This window comes from Lytechinus pictus, chromosome 4, assembly GCF_037042905.1.
Source record: "Lytechinus pictus isolate F3 Inbred chromosome 4, Lp3.0, whole genome shotgun sequence".
Classification (NCBI taxonomy): domain Eukaryota; kingdom Metazoa; phylum Echinodermata; class Echinoidea; order Temnopleuroida; family Toxopneustidae; genus Lytechinus; species Lytechinus pictus.
The window spans coordinates 15,258,229-15,279,517 of record NC_087248.1 but is presented as its reverse complement, the minus strand read 5'-3'; the positions used below and the strand labels follow the sequence as shown (position 1 = coordinate 15,279,517).

General features: G+C 38.7%; 1 protein-coding gene across 3 annotated transcripts in view; it reads left to right on the top strand.

The window, feature by feature from the left end:
- Positions 1–21,289, top strand: part of LOC129258945 (E3 ubiquitin-protein ligase SHPRH-like) — a 55,719-nt gene that overhangs the window by 31,881 nt on the left and 2,549 nt on the right. For all 3 annotated transcript variants that reach the window (XM_064098477.1, XM_064098475.1, XM_064098476.1), the window contains exons 15-26: positions 735–911; positions 1,151–1,258; positions 7,903–8,033; positions 8,625–8,804; positions 10,148–10,216; positions 10,761–10,986; positions 14,275–14,418; positions 15,742–15,915; positions 17,680–17,988; positions 19,139–19,234; positions 19,615–19,793; positions 20,522–20,602. In XM_064098477.1, coding sequence (XP_063954547.1) covers positions 735–911; positions 1,151–1,258; positions 7,903–8,033; positions 8,625–8,804; positions 10,148–10,216; positions 10,761–10,986; positions 14,275–14,418; positions 15,742–15,915; positions 17,680–17,988; positions 19,139–19,234; positions 19,615–19,793; positions 20,522–20,602 — 1,874 coding nt within the window. The remainder of the gene's footprint in view (positions 1–734; positions 912–1,150; positions 1,259–7,902; positions 8,034–8,624; positions 8,805–10,147; positions 10,217–10,760; positions 10,987–14,274; positions 14,419–15,741; positions 15,916–17,679; positions 17,989–19,138; positions 19,235–19,614; positions 19,794–20,521; positions 20,603–21,289) is intronic.

The window sequence follows — 21,289 nt, the reverse complement described above, 5'->3', positions numbered from 1 at the left end:
TCAGGTCACATGACCATGGTCAATGGTCATTTACAATGTAAGGTCAATGAACTTTGGCCGTGTTGGGGGTATTTGTTAAATTACCATCCTAACTCTGAAAGTTTATGGATCTAGTTCATAAAACTTGGACATAAGAGTAATCAAGTATCACTGAACATCCTGTACGAGTTTCAGGTCACATGACCATGGTCAAAGGTCATTAAAGGTCAATGAACTTTGGCCGTGTTGGGGGTATTTGTTGAATTACCATCCTAACTCTGAAAGTTTATGGATCTAGTTCATAAAACTTGGGATATAAGAGTAATCAAGCATCACTGAACATCCCCTGTGAGTTTCAGTTCACAAAACCAAGTTAAAGGTCAGTTAAGGTCAATAAACTTAGGCCATGTTGGGGTAATTGTTGAAGTGCCATCATAACTTTGAAAGTTTATGGATAGAGTGAATGAAATGTGGACATGGGTGTAGTTGACAGTCTTAAGTCTCTGTTCAAATGTCATTTATGGTCAATGAACGTGGTATTATGTCATTATATAAATGATGTCTTTGTGAATGATTATTTTATAGTAGTTTTCAAAGTTAGCACTGCTGCTATATTAAATTGCGTAATGCAGGCGAGACTGCCAGAGGCGTTCCACTTGTTCTTATTTTGTTTTTAAAATCATTTTTAATTTGGAAAAGCTTCGCATGTTATATGATATAATCATTTATCATTGAGATTTCTTTTATCACAATAGCTACCGGAAGCTGCTTCCCTGTATCGTGAAGTTCTGAAGTCGGCTGAAGAGCACAAAGACAAGATCAAGACGGACAAGCTCCAGATACTGCACGCCACCTACAACCTCGACAAGATAATCAAGGATAGACCAGAGGTTGTTCAACCCAGCCCAGCTGACGGCAATCTTGCTAGAAGGGTGGGTAGCGAATTCATACTTTAATATGCATATTACTTTCCTTGGAACCTGGTAACAAGGTATTCTTTTCAGCTGTTAAACTGTATGATTTGGAGTCATATTTTCATGCAATAGTTACTGCTATGTTTAGCATTGGTTCAGGTTGTTAAGAACAAGCTTTATATGCATTAGAAGTTGAACAGCAAACCACTTAAAGGGAGAAATATGACTTCACATTCGTTTCTTGTTTTGGACAATAGATGGTGTCCCTGAGAAATCAGTACTTGCAGAAAACGGCTCATCTTGTAAGTGGTAGCTTACAGACCGTTCAACCAATCAGAGACAAGGTCGTAGAGCAACAGGAGAAGGTATGTGAATGCAGTGTAAATGCCCAATTTACATACACTAAATAGTGTAGGATTCATTCATTCATATGCATTTATTTCGTTCATATATGAAAAATAACATTTACAAAACATATTGGAATATACAAGAAATAGAAATAATGTATGAAACGAGGAGACAGCTTAGAAGGCAGAGAAGCCTTATTGGTGCTGCTACCAATAGAACAAAATACAAATTATACCCCAAAAAATACAAACAAACTTACAATATACAACTCCTAAAAAACCTAAATACGTAACATAAACAAAGTAACGATAAAGCCTGTAATATAGAAAAAGAATTAAGTATTATAGTTGTCAATTAAATATGATTTTGGTCTCCTTTTGAAACGGAAAGGGAAGGGCTATCTTTTATATATAATAAGGAAGGTTATTCCAAATGATTGGACCTTTGAAACAAAAAAAATAGATTTTTTAGCAACATTAGTTCTCGTCAATGGTAAGTGAAAATGAGAGGAACTGCGTGTATTATATGAATGGAAATCGTCATTAAAAGAAAATTTATCAGAAAGACTTGGTGGAACGATTTTTTTATAAAAGAGGTACATGAAAATGGCCAAGTTGAAGTAGTATAGATCAAATATGTTCAAGACCTTTAATTGAGAAAATAATGGTTTAGTGTGAGCAAGGTAACCGGAATGATTGGTTGTGGAACAGGTACACATATTCCACTCCTGATACCAACGAGGTCAAAATATATTAAAGAGTAATTGGGACGACAAATGTACTCACTACTTGGGTGTATTCATTACCTAGTCTCATGGGCGGAAATCCCAGGGGGGACAGGGGGGACGTGTCCCCCCTACTCAAAATAGTAGGGGGACACAATATCAAATGTCCCCCCTACTATTTTTGGTCTTTTATGATGGTAAGAAATACATTATTCTAAATCAAAATAAAACATGTATTTTAACAGATGAACTTACTTTGGCGATGATAACCTTTTTTTTTGCTTGTCAAATTTTCCCGCCCCTTGTCCCCATAGGCGGATCCAGGGGGCCGAGGGGCCCGCCCCCCCCCCCCCCCCCCCCTTGGCGGAGCAAAAAAAGAAAAAAGGGAAAGAAAGAAGGAAAAAAGGAGGGAAAAGAGAGGAGAAAAAGAAGAGGATGACGAGTGCATAAAATAAGATGAGGGGAAGACTAGGAAAATAAAAAGAATCTTTCGTGCCACTATATATTTTTTTCTGCTCGCGCTTCGCGCTCGCATCAAACGTTAAGTTATAGCTATCCTGTTCACGATTACAAAAGCTGATTAAAATGTTCCATTCTTTCTTTAGAAAGTTCAAAATTTTTCAGCTCGCGCTTCGCGCTCGCATTTTTTGATTGTTGAAATATGTAACGCCTTCATGGCTAAGTGCATGCAGTCCTTAACAGGTACCAGTTCAAAACGTATATAAAAATTTTCTGCTCGTGCTTTGCGCTCGCATTATTAACACTCATCCTTTTCAGGATTTACAAAACATGAATAGAGTGTCTCGTACAGTAAATATTATAGGACTAAATCTAAAAATTTTCCGCTCACGCTTCGCGCTCGCATTGATTGTTTACTTATATACCTATTCTGCTTGAGTTACATAAAGTGCTTAGAATTTTCATTGTTTAGGTGAAAATGTCAAAAAAAAATTAGCTCGCGCTTCGCGCTCGCATTATTTGATTATTAAATGCTATTTTAACAGGTATCTTTTCCATCAGTTCATTTCTGCTCGCGCGTTGCGTTCGTAGTAATTATTAAGTTGCATACACATCTTTTTCAGGATAACAAACATTGCCCAAAATCAGTTCAAATTAAAAAAAAAATACATAAAATTTCCAAAAAAATTAGCTCGCGCTTCGCGCTCGCATCATTATATATTAATTTATAAGAATAAAGCTAAGAAGTGACTAATGAGGACACCCCTTCAAAGAAACAAGCAAAAATCATCTTCGTGCTGCCGATCGGGGAAAATATGGCTGAAACAAATTTCCGCCCCCCCCCCCTATTGGCGAAGGCTGGATTTGCCCTGTGTCCCCCCTACCTTTTGGGAGAGATTTCCGCTCCTGCCTAGTCTGCAGACACAGACCCTGATTGAAACTTTGATCAAAACATGGGTCTTCACACAAGATGAGACTAAAACTTCCTGAAATGAAGGAGATAGAAGCTATTCATCCTACCAAGAAAAAAAGCTAAAAAAACAGTGGCAAAAATAGTCATTACTTGACTGGTGGCCAGCCAAACCAAACAAGAAGAAGAAGAAGAAGCTGTTTCAACCAATATAGGAGCGAGAGAGCCTTCAGTACACACGTCATTGTAGGCTGCCCATTCAGACTACTTTAACTTGAGTGAAGGGTTTGCACAGGAGACTATTCAGTACCCACGATACTAGGGTAGAGACAGGGAATAATTTTGCTTTACAAATTTGAATAGCATTTTTGGTCATGAGAGAAAAGCTCTCAACTAAGTAACGTACAGTCCTATGTAAAAATATGCTATTCAAAAGACTTTATGTGAAGCAGTCTTTAAAAATTGTGGAGCAAATTGCGATGCGATACCAGGAAAATTATTCCCTGAGAGATGACAGAGCCTGACTGCATGTGCAGGCTGCTTCTTCATTATCATCCTGAGATGTATCCCCAACTGAATACTGTTCCCAGGAACAATGTTCATGACATCTTACCTCTGTCACTTGAGTGGAACTTGTATGAAGGTATTGGAAGTAGTCATGGTGTCAGAACACAGTGGCCCTTATTCTGAAGTCACGTTTAACTTAGACCACGTTCTAACTCTACTAAAATTATGGGGAGCCTAAATTTCAGAAATTCTGTTTATATTGTATATTTCTTATGTTTACTATTTTGTTTCCTTTTGCTTTCATAATGAAGAAGAATACTTCAGTTATCATTCCCAGACAATTATGAACAATTTGGGTGTCATACATGTACTGTATGAGTTAATAAATTGAATGTGTACTTTTAAGGATTTGTGCACTTATCGGTTCTCCATAGTTAAACCACAACTTTAAACCAGGGTTTAATTCAAACCTGAGTTCAGAATACGGGTCTATGCTTCCAACAATCGCATGAGGTATCATTCAGGAATATGAAAACGATATGGCTGCCTTAACACACTATCCAATGGATAGATTTCCCTTTGTCCTTGAATTGGGGGGGGGGGGTTTGTTAGATAGAGAGCTGAGATTTTGAAAGAAATTCACTTGATATACAATCTAGTCATAAAAAACTAGAAAGAGATTTTTTTTTATTGTGGTACTCAATTACATGTATGTTGTCGGGCCTGAAGGGCAACAGTTATCGATTACTGATGGAGAGGACTTACATGTAGTATTAACTCTTTGTGCGCTGGACCATGAACCCATCTGTACTGAATTATTTTCAGGGAGGGAAACAATGCATTGTTTGTTGAGTGTGAAATGCGAAGTTCGCACGGCACCGAGTGTTTTTCATTTCATTTCATTTCATTTATTTCACATTAAAAACCAATACACACAATTACAAAAGACAGAAAAGGAAATTACTCCATGTATATATAAAAGAGAGAGAGAAAAAAAAATTAAAATACAATGGTAAATAATGTGACCGGGGCTAGAAAAAGCAGAGCTTATCGAGTCTAGCCCCGGCAGAAATGGAGAATACAAGAGGAAGGAGAGGCCCACCCCGGGAGCACGTACGGTCAGAGGCATTAGGCACTCTGGCCGTGACCAACTAAGCTCCTGGAGTAGCTCTCTCCTCCAGTGAACACTTTAAAATCAACCTAATGGAAATAAGGGGGGGGGGACAGAAAAAAAAAGGGAATTAAAACGAGTTACACACTGATTTTGATTAATGATTATTTAGAATTGCACAGATACCTTTTGTATTTCATCTTAAACTGCCGTAATGACGGACTTTGTTTGATGTTATCATCTAAAGCAGACCATACTAGATAGCCCTGATACTTCACACTTCTCTGTCCTGTAGTGGTCCTGAAATACATGCTATGTAATTTCTTTGAGTTTCGAGTATTATGACAATGGACATCACTATTGCATTTAAACCAATTTTGGAGTGATTTTGGAAGTAATCCCTTTTCAGACCTGTACATGAATTCTCCAAGTTGTAACTTACACAATTCGTATATAGTTAGTACTCTAAATTGTTTAAAAAGGTCTTTTGTGTGAGCCAGATAATGAGTTTTACCAATTATACGTAATGCACGCTTTTGCAACAGATATAATTGATTTAACAATGTATTTGATGCATTCATCCAAAGCATATTCCCATATTGTAAGTGAGGTAGAACCAATGTATTGTATAACAAGAGTAATACATTTGATGGTAGTACAAATTTCAGCTTTGACATAACGCCAATTATTCTTGATATCTTCAGTGCGACATCGTTAACATGTAAAGACCATGATAATTTGTCATCAATACTAACTCCCAAAAAACGGGTACTACTCACTTGCTTTAAGGGTTCTGATGAGTCCGCAAACTTAAGTGAAAGTAAGCTCTTATCATATTGTTTATTACATGGGACAAAATGCATGAAATTTGTTTTGTCAATGTTTATCCTTAACCCATTCACTTTATACCAATCATTTACATTTTGTATTTCTTTATTCATGTTTTGTATTAAGGTACCTAGGTCTTTTGCACTTGCAAACACATTAGTGTCGTCAGCGAAAATAATGTATGACAAAGCAGAGGATGCATTTGGTAGGTCATTTATATATAAAATGAAAAACAAAGGCCCCAATATTGACCCTTGGGGTACTCCACAAGTCAGCTCTTTTTTAGATGAAGTTGAATTGTTATAAACAACATACTGTTTTCTGTTTTTTAGATAATTCTCAATCCACTGTAATGACAAACCCCTCACACCATAGTATTCCAGTTTTGATAACAAGACTTGATGATTAATTGAGTCAAATGCTTTGGATATATCTAATGATAAACATATGGAATGTTTGCTCTCATCAAGAGAAGTACACATTTGATCAAAAAAATGTGTTAAGGCTAATAAAGTTGAGTGTCCAGATCTAAAGCCATATTGGAAATTTGTTAAAATTCCTTTTTTCTCAATATAATCCAACAGTCTTGAATAGAACAGTTTTTCCAAAATTTTTGAAAAGACAGGCAAGAGAGACACCGGTCTATAATTACAAAATTGGTCGGAAGAGCCTTTCTTATAGATCGGAGTCACCCTTGCCAGTTTCATACTAGAAGGAAATGTACTTGTGGACAGTGAGAGGTTAAAAATATGTACCAGTGGAGCCAGTATAAAATATAGAGATTCTTTGATGATAGAAACTGTTATATTGTCATGACCAGGGCTTTTACCTATTTTCAATGCCTTTACTATGTCTATAATTTCATGGCCCTGGATTGGTTTTAGAAACATTGACTGTTGGTACTGACCATTCATTAAGGACCTACACTTCCGCAAGTCAGTATTACCTATATTGGTTATCACACGTATCCGACCGTCTTGCGTCCAGATGCTTTTATATTTTCCTTTTTGTTTAGACTTGACCTCTTTGAAGAGTTCAGATCTTAACCTCGTTAAGCTCTCTTGAATGAAGATTGGGTCACCAGATTGCTCCCTCAATTGTCTCCGTGCTTGATATACTCGGTTTCTGGCGTCGTAATTGGTGAACCGTATGATGATACCACGTGATCTACCACTTTTCGCGCCAAGGCGATGCGTCCTATCAATGTCGCCATCTTGAAGAATGATTCCAAGCTTTTCCTCACACACCTCTTTCACTATTCTAGTAGTATTTTCATTTTCATTCTCCTTAAGACCATGAAAAATAAGGCAGTTTCTCCTGGAATATTGCTCAGATTCATCTTGTTGTTCTTTTAAGCTCACAATTTCACTTTCCAAAGCGGTGATTCTCTTATCTCTTGAGGATAACTCAAAATCAATTGATTCTTTCAAGTCTTCTCCGACTTTCTGAGTTATGACAGCAGTTAAATCATCAATAAGAATTTCTTTTATTTTACTTACAAGAGTGTCGATTATTGAGCTAGCCTCTAGGGCTTTCCGAACTTCATCTTGTATGTTGTCCTTTGAGTGGTCATCTGCACCACGTCTCGATCTCCTCTCCATTGCGAAGTTATCACAGTAAATCAAAATATCAAGCACTAAATGACATATAATGAAGAATAAAATCCAGGTAGCATGTATGTTCACAAAGATAGTTAAGATCGCTGACGATAAATAAAGATGAGCAAACTGATGTTACAGCTGTGCATTGGTGCGAAGTACGCCTGTGTGCATTGGTGCGAAGTACGCCTGGAAAGGGTTAATAGTACATTAAAAATTAATAAATTAATAATAAATTTCAATTTGTACTGAAATAAAATGAACACTAAGAATACCGAAGCAAAATGACGTGAATTCTGAGAGTAGAAGGGTTGGGGTGAGGAGGGAGGATGCACTGAACTATGTGAAGTGGAGTGAGAGGGTATGGATGAATGCTGTGAGTGTGATGGAAATTAGGCCACCCCTTTCAACCGACAAAACCAGATGTAGACCATTGGAATACTGACTGACTGGCACTGTCACTGACTGATCAGCAATGGAATATTTTTCTATAAACGGTTTGATTATTTGTTTTATTTTGCCAGCTCCCGGGTGGCCCAGCATGGTACCTGGATGGCATTCAATGGGCCATCTACCAGGGATTAGGAGCAGAATTGGTTAAAAGAATCAAGACTGAACTAGAGGCAAAGAGTGAAGTTATGGGATTAGCTAACAGGTAAGATGAGGCTTGATGGCTAGCTATAATATGTGTGTTTCTATTTAATATCACAACAGCCAACCATAGGCCTGTACTGCAGGCTCATTAGATTTCCTTAAATTCCTTCTGTTTTAGACTCAAAATCACAAATAGACTGTCAACTCTTAAAATTGGCATTGCCACACATATATCATATATCTGTTCTTAATCCATATTTTTTGTGATATTGATGCTTGCTTGGTTACAAAGAAACATCAATTTGATTTTGATGTGAATTATTTAGATTGTGCACTGCAAAAACTCTGGTGTTGATTTAACACCAGCCCAGAATCTATATATGTCCACACCAGAGAAGTGTTAAACAACACCAGTATAGGTGTTTATACAACACCAATTAGTATTAAAACAGCATCGGTTTGATTCCAAACTGGTGTTGTTTCAATACTTCTCTGGTGTGGATATATATAGATTCCGGGCTGGTGTTAAGTCAACACCGGAGTTTTTGTAGTGTGGATACCTTGATGATGGTTGTTGAATGAATATAATCTTGAAATATAAACTTGGAATCTTATGTTGGGATCTAACCTTGAAATATTTATTACTCATCAGATTCCGAGATGCAAGGGGACTTCAGTTCATCCTGACCAATGAGCTTGAGGAGCTAGCTCAACTCTATGAGTCGGCCTGGGACGGAGTAGCTAGTCTACAAGACAGACTCCAGGACAAAGCTCTTCTAGCTGAAGCAACAGACTGCCATCTTAGACCCTTCAAAGGAAAAGCAAAGAACACGTAAGCTCAGAAGTAGACTATATAATTTTTGTCCTTGTTTGAGTTTATAACATGTGAAACTATAGAGTAACTTAGATATTTACTTTTAACCATGATTTGTAAAATCGCAACATTTAATAACGAAATATCAGAAGATGTGACTTATGAAGGCTTATGTATTATTATTAACCAAAGGTATCAAATAAATCAAGACCATGCTAATGTTCTCGTTAATTTTTATTATGTTTCTGTGTATCCTTCCTCATAGCGAACTTGCTCTGTCTTGACTTAACATTCAAATTCACCTTCAAATTTGATTGCGCCTTGACTTAAAGGGATGGTCCGGGCTGAAAATGTTTATATCGTAATACATAGAGTAGAATTCATTGAGCAAAATGCCGAAAATTTCATCAAAATCGGATAACAAATAATAAAGTTATTGGAGTTTAAAGTTTAGCAATATTTTGTGAAAACAGTCATCATGAATATTCATTAGGTGGGCTGATGATGTAACATCTCCACTTTCCGTTTTCTTATGTTATTACATAAAATCATATTTTTTTCATTATTTCATACTTGTGTGAATAATATGTCTCCCTTATAATGAAATAAGTTGCAGCAATAAATATCTAATGCACTAAATCAGTTGACAATCCAATTTTTCTAGTTCTTGGAGGAAAAAAATTGAATAAACCTATTTTCATATAATAAAATACAAAAGAACAAGTGAAGATGTGACATCATCAGCCCACCTAATAAATATTCATGACGAATGTTTTCACAAAATATTGCTAAACTTTAAACTTCAATAACTTTATTATTTGTTATCCGATTTTGATGAAATTTTCGGCATTTTGCTCAGTGAATTCTACTCTATGTATTAAGCTATACATACATTCAGCCCGGACCATCCCTTTAAGTGCAATGTGAGTTTCTAGATGAAATAAACACTTGTTAAACTACATGTAAGTCCTGCATGGGTGAAAGGCCAATTTAATCCTGAAACTGTTCATGATTTTACATTGATTTCATGTAAAATGGTAATTTTTTTGTGCAATGAGTTACATTTACACAATTACCTCAACTCCTTTTCTGCCATGCACTGCCTTTATCTCCCTCTGTTTCTGTGTCTCTCTGTCTCCCTCATTATTTCTTAATCTTGCTGTTGTTCATGTTCGTCTGTCTATCTCTCTTCCACCCTTTGCTCTCCACTCTTCTCTTGTCTCTTGCTCTATCTATCTCTATCTTTCTGTGTTTCTCCCATTAAACTCTCTCTTTTCCACACCCCCTCTCCCTTTCTCTCTCTCTCTCTTTCTCTTTCTCGCTATCCCTTTACATCTATCTCAAACTCTCTATCTGTATAGGTGTCCATTTTGCAAGGTTCAGGACCATCTGCAAAGATACGAGATGAAACTCTTCTCATTTGATGTCAGGTTTGTAGAGATCATTTCCTCTTCAACAAATATTTTTTGGGGGATCAGCCTGCATTTGAGAACATTTATGATCTGCCTCCCCCGAACCAAAATAAATCTTGATATTTATGTTGCTGTTTCGCAGTAAAAAGCACTTCCCAAGCTTTAAAATGAAATATACATTGTCAAACTTGATCAACCCAGAGTGCTTCAAAGATTAAGGAGAAAACAAGGGTTGAAGTTTACTGAAACATTAAATGTGTATACTTTGCAACCCCAGAGATTGTTTAAGTCCTGAAACTTCTAAGCAGTCTGTTGAAAGTAGTGTAAGTACAAAGAGAAAGTCAGTTTATGACATGTTCGGTCCATTCATTGGGTCACAGTGTCATTCCTTGCTTTTGAAATAGGACAGACTTTGAATTTTGTCGCTTAGGAGTAATTTGTTTCCGTTTTCAATTACATTTTCATGTTTTCGCAATAATGATTACAGATGATATTTAATCAACAAGGTTATGTAATTTTACTAAAAAGAATATTCACATATGGACTTGTTATTTCACATCAGAAATCTGGAGGCAGTTGGATTGGCTGGTCCATCCAATGCTGACCCCAACCAAGACGACTTCAACATGATGGCCGGTGGACCCCGTGGTAACTGGGCTATCAGTGAACACGAGAGGGCGCTGCGTATCCTGCACAGCTTCCTGAAGAGCTGCAGTGCCGATGACTTGACCTTAGAGGAGGGCACCATCTTTTTGGACATGCTTGAACAGCAACGGAAAGAATTCAAGGTATTGAATATTGTATTAGTGTAAAATTCTATGGTGTAGTAAATGTATGAATTAATGGGGTTTTTTGTGTTGGGGGGGGGGGGGAGGGTGTCGTAGCTTATTGCATATACACTACTCAAAAAAAGTTAAGGACCACTTTTTAAAACGTACATAAAGATTTTATACAAGGTGTTTTATTTCTGGAAATACCTCAGTACAACTGTCCTAAATGACCTTAAACACGCTGTAATCAATTTCACGCATGGGTGGTTTCAGTTGTTGCACAATGTCTCTCGCATCACTGCACATCCTGAAAAGTGGGCCCCGAGGGGTATCAGCTACCGACATGAAGTGGTAAAAACGAATGTCTGAGTGTCTTTCAGGCAGTTCAGTAACGAGTGTGACCACCTCCTGCAGCAATAACGGCTTCACAGCGCTGTCTCATGAAGCTGATGAGGCGATTGATGTCTCTGACGTCCAGTGCATCCCATGCAGCCTCCAGAGCCACACCCAGCTGCTGCAGTCCAAGTGGATGGGCTTCGAGCTGCTCGAGACTCCTCCCCATCATGTCCCAGACGTGCTCTATCGGGTTTAAGTCCGGGGACCTCGCTGGCCACTCCATACGCTCAATCCCCTGGCCCTCAAGGAACTCGGTCACCACCCTAGCTCGGTGGGCACGGGCATTGTCATCCATGAAAATGATGTTTTGTCCCACATTTTCTGCAAATGGCACCACCATAGGTTCAAGGACCTCATCCCTGTACCTCACTCCTGTCATTGCTCCCCCTGGGACCACGTAGAGACGAGTACGGTTGGCGTAGGTGATGCCTCCCCACACCATGACGCTGCCTCCCCCATAACGGTCATGTTCTGCAATACAGGGGTCTGCAAATCTCTCTCCTGGTCGCCTCCAGACTCTCGAACGTCCATCATTGTGGTCAAGGGAAAATCTGCTCTCATCTGTGAACAGAACTCTACGCCATTGCTGTCTGGTCCATCTGACATGCTCCCGGGCCCAGTTGAGACGAATTCTGCTGTGAGCAGGGGTGAGTGGGGCACACTGAGCTGGCCGTCTGGCATGCATATTGGCTCTGTGAAGTCGGTTACGGATTGTTTGAGTGGAAACAATCACTCCAGTTGCTGCAGCGAAGTCATTGTTGAGGCGGCGTGCACTGTGAAAGCGGTTGCGGAGGCTGAGATTCGTCAAGTAGCGATCATCTCTAGGGGTTGTCGAAACTGGTCGGCCACTGCGGGGTCTCTCGTAGTATAGCCCTGTCTCTCGGTGTCTTTGATTTGCTCTGCTAATGACACTGTGTGACACGCCCATCATTCTGGCTACTCTTCGCTGACTGAGGCCAGCTTCCAGCATCCCTAGGGCTCTGGCTACATCTGTTTCACTTAGGTGGTGTCTTGGCATTGCAAGTTGTTGATTGTACAGACTAAAGACGGAAAATGCTTTGGAAGACACTTGTCTTATGGCCCACTGCAATGATGCCCGTACAAAAGTGGCTTCCAAAGCATTTTCTGTCTTTAGTCTCTACAATCAACAACTTGCTGACAATAGCAATGCCAAGATACAGCTGTCCAGAATGCCATCAAACACAATGACATCAATTTCACACATGCAGTTCTTTCATGATGTCTCTGGCATCATTGCAGTGGGCCATAAGACAAGTGTCTTCCAAAGCATTTTCCGTCTTTAGTCTGTACAATCAACAACTTGCCTACAACAGCAATGCCAAGACACCACCTAAGTGAAACAGATGTAGCCAGAGCCCTAGGGATGCTGGAAGCTGGCCTCAGTCAGCGAAGAGTAGCCAGAATGATGGGCGTGTCACACAGTGTCATTAGCAGAGCAAATCAAAGACACCGAGAGACAGGGCTATACTCCGAGAGACCCCGCAGTGGCCGACCAGTTTCGACAACCCCTAGAGATGATCGCTACTTGACGAATCTCAGCCTCCGCAACCGCTTTCACAGTGCACGCCGCCTCAACAATGACTTCGCTGCAGCAACTGGAGTGATTGTTTCCACTCAAACAATCCGTAACCGACTTCACAGAGCCAATATGCATGCCAGACGGCCAGCTCAGTGTGTCCCACTCACCCCTGCTCACAGAAGAATTCGTCTCAACTGGGCCCGGGAGCATGTCAGATGGACCAGACAGCAATGGCGTAGAGTTCTGTTCACAGATGAGAGCAGATTTTCCCTTGACCACAATGATGGACGTTCGAGAGTCTGGAGGCGACCAGGAGAGAGATTTGCAGACCCCTGTATTGCAGAACATGACCGTTATGGGGGAGGCAGCGTCATGGTGTGGGGAGGCATCACCTACGCCAACCGTACTCGTCTCTACGTGGTCCCAGGGGGAGCAATGACAGGAGTGAGGTACAGGGATGAGGTCCTTGAACCTATAGTGGTGCCATTTGCAGAAAATGTGGGACAAAACATCATTTTCATGGATGACAATGCCCGTGCCCACCGAGCTAGGGTGGTGACCGAGTTCCTTGAGGGCCAGGGGATTGAGCGTATGGAGTGGCCAGCGAGGTCCCCGGACTTAAACCCGATAGAGCACGTCTGGGACATGATGGGGAGGAGTCTCGAGCAGCTCGAAGCCCATCCACTTGGACTGCAGCAGCTGGGTGTGGCTCTGGAGGCTGCATGGGATGCACTGGACGTCAGAGACATCAATCGCCTCATCAGCTCCATGAGACAGCGCTGTGAAGCCGTTATTGCTGCAGGAGGTGGTCACACTCGTTACTGAACTGCCTGAAAGACACTCAGACATTCGTTTTTACCACTTCATGTCGGTAGCTGATACCCCTCGGGGCCCACTTTTCAGGATGTGCAGTGATGCGAGAGACATTGTGCAACAACTGAAACCACCCATGCGTGAAATTGATTACAGCGTGTTTAAGGACATTTAGGACAGTTGTACTGAGGTATTTCCAGAAATAAAACACCTTGTATAAAATCTTTATGTACGTTTTAAAAAGTGGTCCTTAACTTTTTTTGAGTAGTGTATATTTTTTTTATTTCTTTAGTATAAAGTAGAGGCTAAAGAGATGTCATACAATTTTACTCAACATCATATCTGTGTCATTGTTTTTCCTTCAAGTTTATGTACATATTATTATGTTATGATGTTTGTAATTGTTCATCCAATCTTATTTCATTTGGCCAATGCCTGAACAAGTGGCAGTCTTGGATGAACTTGAAAAATCATTGTCAAAATTATAATTTATTTATCAAGCGTATAATGTCAATCTGTAAATAGCTTTTGTTTACTGGTAATCTTATTCGATGTAGCCACTGAGAGCATACTGGGGTGCCATGCGTGACAGAGTGGCAGCAATGGACGAATTGGAGATGGCAATGCTGAGGTTAAGGGTCAAACTTCCGGGAGAAGAAACAGATCCCGCCTCCCAGCCTTATATCATTGAACCATTGGAGGTATGTTGTCATTTTCTTTCAAGTTCATTAAATACGAGGATAATTTAATATTTTAAAAGGGTTATAAAATATATTCTTTTTCCAACAAATGCATATACAAAATCTAATAATCATTGGTTTGGCTGAATTTGCAAATGGGACGAACCTTCCTTTTGCGAATTGCAGTGTTCAATCAGTCTCTACCTGTAAATCTAGCATTCTAGCAATACCCCAGTCAAGAATTCACATATATTTTTTTGTGGGATATAATTTCTTATTATTGAATCAAAAGTGGAGTTTGAGAGGTTTATTTCCAATTTGTCTAATGCCAATTTGTCCAATTACCAACTAGTCTACTATCATTTGGTCTACCGTCAGTTCGTCCACTGTCCACATGGTCTAATTGCCAATTCGTCCACTTACCTTTTCATCTAACCAGTTGGTCCAATAGCCATTTAGTCCATATACCATTTGGTCTAATTTGACGTAGTGTTTGGCAAAATGGATGAAAAGAAAATGAGTATTGGACCAAATGGTTATGAGATGAAATGGTAATACACAAACTGGTGATTAGACAAATTGACTATTGGACCAAATGGTTGTTAGACGAAATGTTGATGGATGGAATGGCATTAGACTAAATGAAGGTAGACCATGAGATGAATGGACGAGTTGGCAATAGACAAATTGGCAATTTACCATTTGAGAGCTATCAATTATGTGCATGTCCGTATATTTCCATTGCCTAATGCCAAAGGACACCTACATGTTGAAATACACCATTACACTTTTTGATTAAGTAAAGCAAGATTTCCTTTGTCTTTTCATTTACATGTCTGTATGAGCATCATCAAAATTTATTTGTAAATTATTTGCAAATATGCTGCACTGTGTGATGTTAATTTGTCTTTTCCATGATATTTGTAATTCTGAAGAAGAAATTACTAATTTAATCCCCGAAAGATGAATGCTGAGCTACTGGTTGACATATTTGTACTTCTGGAGATTGATTTTGCCTGCAGGTTGCTTATATCTGTGGAGCGTTGTTGCCCAGTGGATTAGTCTTTGGACTTTGAAACAGAGGGTCGTGGGTTCGAATCCCAGCCATGGCGTAATTTCCTTCGGCAAGAAACTGATCCACAATGTGCTGCACTCAACCCAGGTGAGGTAAATGGGTACCGGTAGGAAGTAATTCCTTAAAAAGCTGTGTGCGCTATGAACGCCTAGCTTAGCCGGGTAATATAGGAGCGCCTTTAGCACCTAATAAGGTGGATATGTGCGCAATATAAATACCCTATATCATTATTATTATCTATGTTCATGTCCAATTACTCTAAATTCCAGGTTGAACAGCAGAGGTATAGGTTCCTGAATGACCGTATGGTCGCCAAGAATGACCTCAAGAGGAAGCTAGGTCAGTTGCTCTACCTGCAGAATCTGGACAAAGCTCAGTACAACCTCAAGGATGGTCATAACCCCGAGGTCTGTCCTATCTGTGTCAGACCTCTTGGTGGTCAGGTAAATTTAATCATTCTCCATCAATTCATCACTTTGATTAAAGGTCAAGTCCACCCCAGAAAATTGTTGATTTGAATCGATAGAAAAAAATCAACAAACATAACGCTGCAAATTTCATCGAAATCGGATGTAAAATAAGAAAGTTATGACATTTTTAAGTTTCGCTTATTTTTCACAAAACAGTTAAATGCACAACTCAGCTATATGCAAATGAGATAGTTGATGATGTCCATCACTCACTATTTCTTTTGTTTTTTATTGTTTGAATTATACAATATTTCAATTTTTACAAATTTGACAATAAGGACCAACTTAACTTAACCATAAACTGTTAAAATAATGGTAATTCCACATGTTCAGGGAGAAATAAAACTATGTTTCACTTGACAAGGAGGAGAAAATTAGAATATTTTATATTTCATATAATAAAATACAAAAGAAATAGTGAGTGGGTGACGTCATCAGTCTGCCAATTTGCATACTGACCAGGATGTGCATATAACTGTTTTGTGAAATTAAGCAAAACTTTAAAATGTCATAACTTTCTTATTTTACATCCGATTTTGATGAAATTTTCAGTATTTTGCTTGTTGGATTTTTCTCCTTTTTTTCAAATCAACTTTTTGTTAGGGTGGACTTGTCCTTTAAGGCAAGGAAATGAAATGATTAGACTGGTCACACCTAATGACATAATCAAACTGTGTGAATGATGTTTTGCGTAAGGTTCATCAATTTGATAAATCCATCTATTTAATTAAGTCAATGAAATTAAACGATAAGACTGATAACACCTAATGACATAATCAAGCAGTGTGAATTGTGTTTTACCTAGGGTATTTCCTTATAGTAACAAAGGACATAATAATGGAATGAATTATTTGTATTTGTATTGATTTTTTATATTACTATGAATGATTTCATTGTCTCATCTATCATGTTTAATGTGCAAATGTATTGTATTTGTACGTTGAAGCGTTTTACATTATAGAATTGGTAAAGTTGGGAGAATAGAATTGGTAAATTTGCACAGTTCAGTGGATTCCCTGTTTTTGCAGATCCCATTCTTCAAAACAAAAGTAACGCTAGGTGATAGAGCTATTGCGTCTGTAGCCTCCAAGCTCTGGAATAGCTTACCCCTGGAAGTTAGGAAAGTACCATCCGTAAACAACTTTAAATCAAAACTCAAAACAAATCTATTTAATTAATAACAAGTATTTTACGTCCTAAAAAGCGCAGCAGTAGAGTACCGTATATACTGTAGTGAATAGTTTCTGCACTCTATAAATCTATATAGTATATTATATTATTATTTTGCCTTGTCCTACAAAGTGTTTCAGATCACTTGAAAATATTTTTTTTCAAGAAGTAATTTTTTTATGGAAAAGTATACATACATTTAATTGTATACTTACATGTATGTAATCATGAAATCACAAAATGCCAATGAGAATGGTTTTAATGCTTCTCTTAAAATACCCAAGGATGAAAACTGTCTAACTGTACATGTAAGTATAAGTGGCATATTATCCCCAACTTTCAATTTGAAGCTAACACCGTAAACATTTTATGACCAGCTAAAATGTGAGTTACTGAATATATGAGACGGATGATTGTCATTGGCCAAAATAAGTGCTCTGAGTGGTGTATACAAGTCTGACAGTTACTCAAATAATCTGGAGCCTGGTTATTGAGTGTCTTGTAGACGAATATAGTTTTAGTAATTGTACAAATTTTTTGATATCCGATGTGTCCTTTGATTTCCAGTGGACTGTCCTTCAGTGTGGGCACTGTTTCTGCACCGAATGCATGGAGACCATGCTGATGCGTGTCCACATCGCTGGCCGCCAGGGTTCGGTCAAGTGCGCCGTCTGTCGCTTGCCTACAGAGGGCACGGACGTCTCCTACGTCAGCGTGACGCTGCAGGCGGGTTCCTCGGAGGCGGCGGAAGAGAGAGTTGTGGAGGAGAGTATCAAGGTCGAGGGGGATCACTCGACGAAAATCGAAGCGGTGGTGAGAACTCTGAAGAAGATTCAGATGATGGAGCCTGGAGCCAAGGCTATTGTGTTTTCAACGGTGAGTATTGTATTACAAGTTGGTTCTCTTGTTAAGATATAGGCTAGTAAGCTTTGAATCATTGCCGCTCTTGCAGGAAATGTTGCAATCAAATCGTCTTTCAGTGAATTAATCTCCATTTGATAGTAAGTTATAATGGGGAGCTATAAACTGACTTTATGTGTAGTTGCTAATTGACTGTGTGTTATAAGTAGCTAGTCTTAAGCCACTTTCATACCAACAGCCGAAGTGGAGTTACTCCGGACTCTAGAAGGAGTTAATCCACTTTAGAGGGCAGTATGAAAGTTCTAGGATTATTTCGATCCAGGTTCATAGCAGAGTACTCAACCCACTTCAGAAGATGGTTACAAACGGAGTTAGTTGGCACCAGAAGTGCGGTACTGCCTATTTCACGCGTAACTTCATTCATTTTTCGCATGGGGGAGATTGTGCGCGCCACACATGGCGCAAACTTGCTTGGAAACCACGGATACACTGCTGCGGAGCTTGCCAGTGTGAGAGGGGGTGCAATGTCGATCTGCAGTACAAGCATATCAACTCAATCCGGAATTACTCCAGAGTAACTCCACTTTACCTTCAGTATGGAATCTGCCTTAGAATATACCTTTTGGGAATGACTATTAATGATAAAAATATTAAGTTAGCCTATAATGTAATTTGTTTAATATTTTGAGAGGAATTGTACTTGTTTTGCTTCTTGGTAACGCAACTATTGCAGTATGAAAGTATTGAGTAATGAATTAGTGTGTTACCATTCAAGTGGGCCTTTATTACAAGACTACACCGCTCAGAATGTTGCATTATGGGTGAAGAACCTGGCCCGGTTTGAATAGCAGAGGACTTGAGATGGTGGTAGACAATGCTGTTTGTTCTTATTAATGCTTGTCGTTTGTTTCTTACGTTCGTCTTCTAGTGGTCCGAGGTCCTCGAACTCATCTCAAAAGCTCTGACTCAGTATGAAAGTATCGAGTAATGAATGAGTGTGTTATCATTCAAATGAGCTTTTATTACAAGACTGCACCACTCAGAATGTTGCATTATGGGTGAAGAACCTGGCCAGGTTTCAATAGCCAAGGATTTGAGGTGGTGGTAGACGATGTTGTTGGTTCTTATTAATGCTTGTCGTTTGTTTCTCACCTTTGTCTTCTAGTGGTCCGAGGTCCTTGAACTCATCTCAAAAGCTCTGACTCAGAACTGGATCAACTTTAAAAATGCGGCGAAGAATGGAGGCCAAAAATATTTTCATGTGAGTAGCCATTTATATATTACTTTAATTTGTTTATTTAAGTGTGATTTGAATAATCATTCATTGAATTTGATTTTAGAATGGAAGTAATGACATTTTACCTTTGTCTATACTGGCTTTTGTTCATTGATTGGAATTCGCGTTTGAAAATTCATTTTCATTTTAGGAAAAATCTGAAAAAATAGTTGTTTTGTTTGCAGTCTGAGGTTATAATGACCCTGGTTTGAGAAAAGTTAGTAGTGATGGTTTCATACTCATTACAAGGTCTCTCAGAGAGGACCTTTTTATGTTAAAAGCTGTCTGCCCTCTGGTTGCTTATTAGCAAGCATTCAGATAAAATAATTACTTTAATTGTTTTTATGACCTATTATCTTTTGTAGGCTGCATTGACAGACTTCAAGCATGATCCAGACATCACTGTCCTCCTTCTACCGGTCCATAGCGGTAGTAAAGGCCTTAATCTCATTGAGGCAACCCATGTTCTTCTGGTTGAACCCATTCTAAATCCAGCTAGCGAACTGCAGGCCATTGGCAGGGTGCATCGTATTGGACAAACAAAGTGAGTTCGTTTCTTCATGTTTCCTTATTAATTGAAATCACATTGGCCATATTCTGAAGTCTGGTTTAACTAAACCGTGGTCTACATGTAACTCTGTGCTAAAATTATGGGGAGCCAAAAAAAAAAAAAAATCTGTTTATATTGTATATTTCTTATGTTTACTATTTGGTTTCCTTTTGCTTTCATAATGAAGAAAAATACTTCAGTTATCATTCCCAGACAGTTATCAACAATTTGGGTGTCAAATGAGCTACTAAATTTGATGTGTACTGTTAGGGATATGTGACCCAATTGGCTATCCATAGTTAAACCACAACTTTAAACCCGAGTTCAGAATATAGGCCATCGTGTAAATGTGTAAAGAACATATTTCAACTGAATTAATTTATCCTGTATTTTTTTCACTTGTTATCATTTTCTGGGCAACATTACAGTAAGGGTGAATCTACAGATTCTGAGGGACTTCAATTCACTTGCGTATAAAGACAGTTTTTGTTAACTTGCGTAATAGTCTTTGTACATACATCATTCTATGTGATAGCTGTTTTCTCGATTACATTGTACATCAATGCTAATTGTATTATGTACACATTTCAAATTAACTGCAGATGGGTGTTTAGCATTGTTGATTTCTTAATTGTATAATGTATATATTTTTTCAAATATCTAACTTATGAATGAATTCCACATTTATGAAGCTATTTATGGTATTATCACATTATTTCCAGGCCAACGGTTGTACATCGCTTCCTCATCCATGAAACCATTGAAGAGAAACTTCATACCTACCTCAGTACACACACAATCAGGTATGAGATCAAGGAACTTGTATATATGATAATAATTATATCCTACATTAATTAAATCCTGTCTTCTGATTGGTTTAAATAGCATCATGTGACCAAACATATTCTCACTATTTTGTGATGTTAAAAATGAAACGCCCACTGAAGAAAATTTACTATTCCGTGACGTCAGATGTTGAAAATTATTTTTATCTAAAAAGTATAGAGGGAATTATTCATCCTCGGTTGGACTGGCAAAATTACTATTTTCCCCTCGGGGAAAAATAGTAATGCCAGGCCAACCTCGGACAATTAATTGCCGCTATTTGTTCTCAAAGCCTGGTATATTTGTATATTATACTTGCTTTCATAATGCTCAACACTTTATCGGAAGTTCTTATTGCTCTACAGTAATGCAGCATAATTTCCCTGGCTTTAGCGGAGCAGCTGTCACACTGTACGTGCCCTGCGTTTCAAAGAATAAATGCCTGCCCCCATCTACCTCACCTGGGTGGAGTGCAGCTCAATGCAGATTAATTTTTTGCTGAAGGAAAATGACGCCCGGAGTGTAGGATTTGAACTCACGACCCTCTGATTAAGGGTCGGGTGTCATTATTACTTTGACTGTGCTGTAAAAAAGTTGATACCATCATTAATTTATTTTCCCTCCAACCTGGGACACCTTAACCTGTTGACTCCTGGAACCAAGTG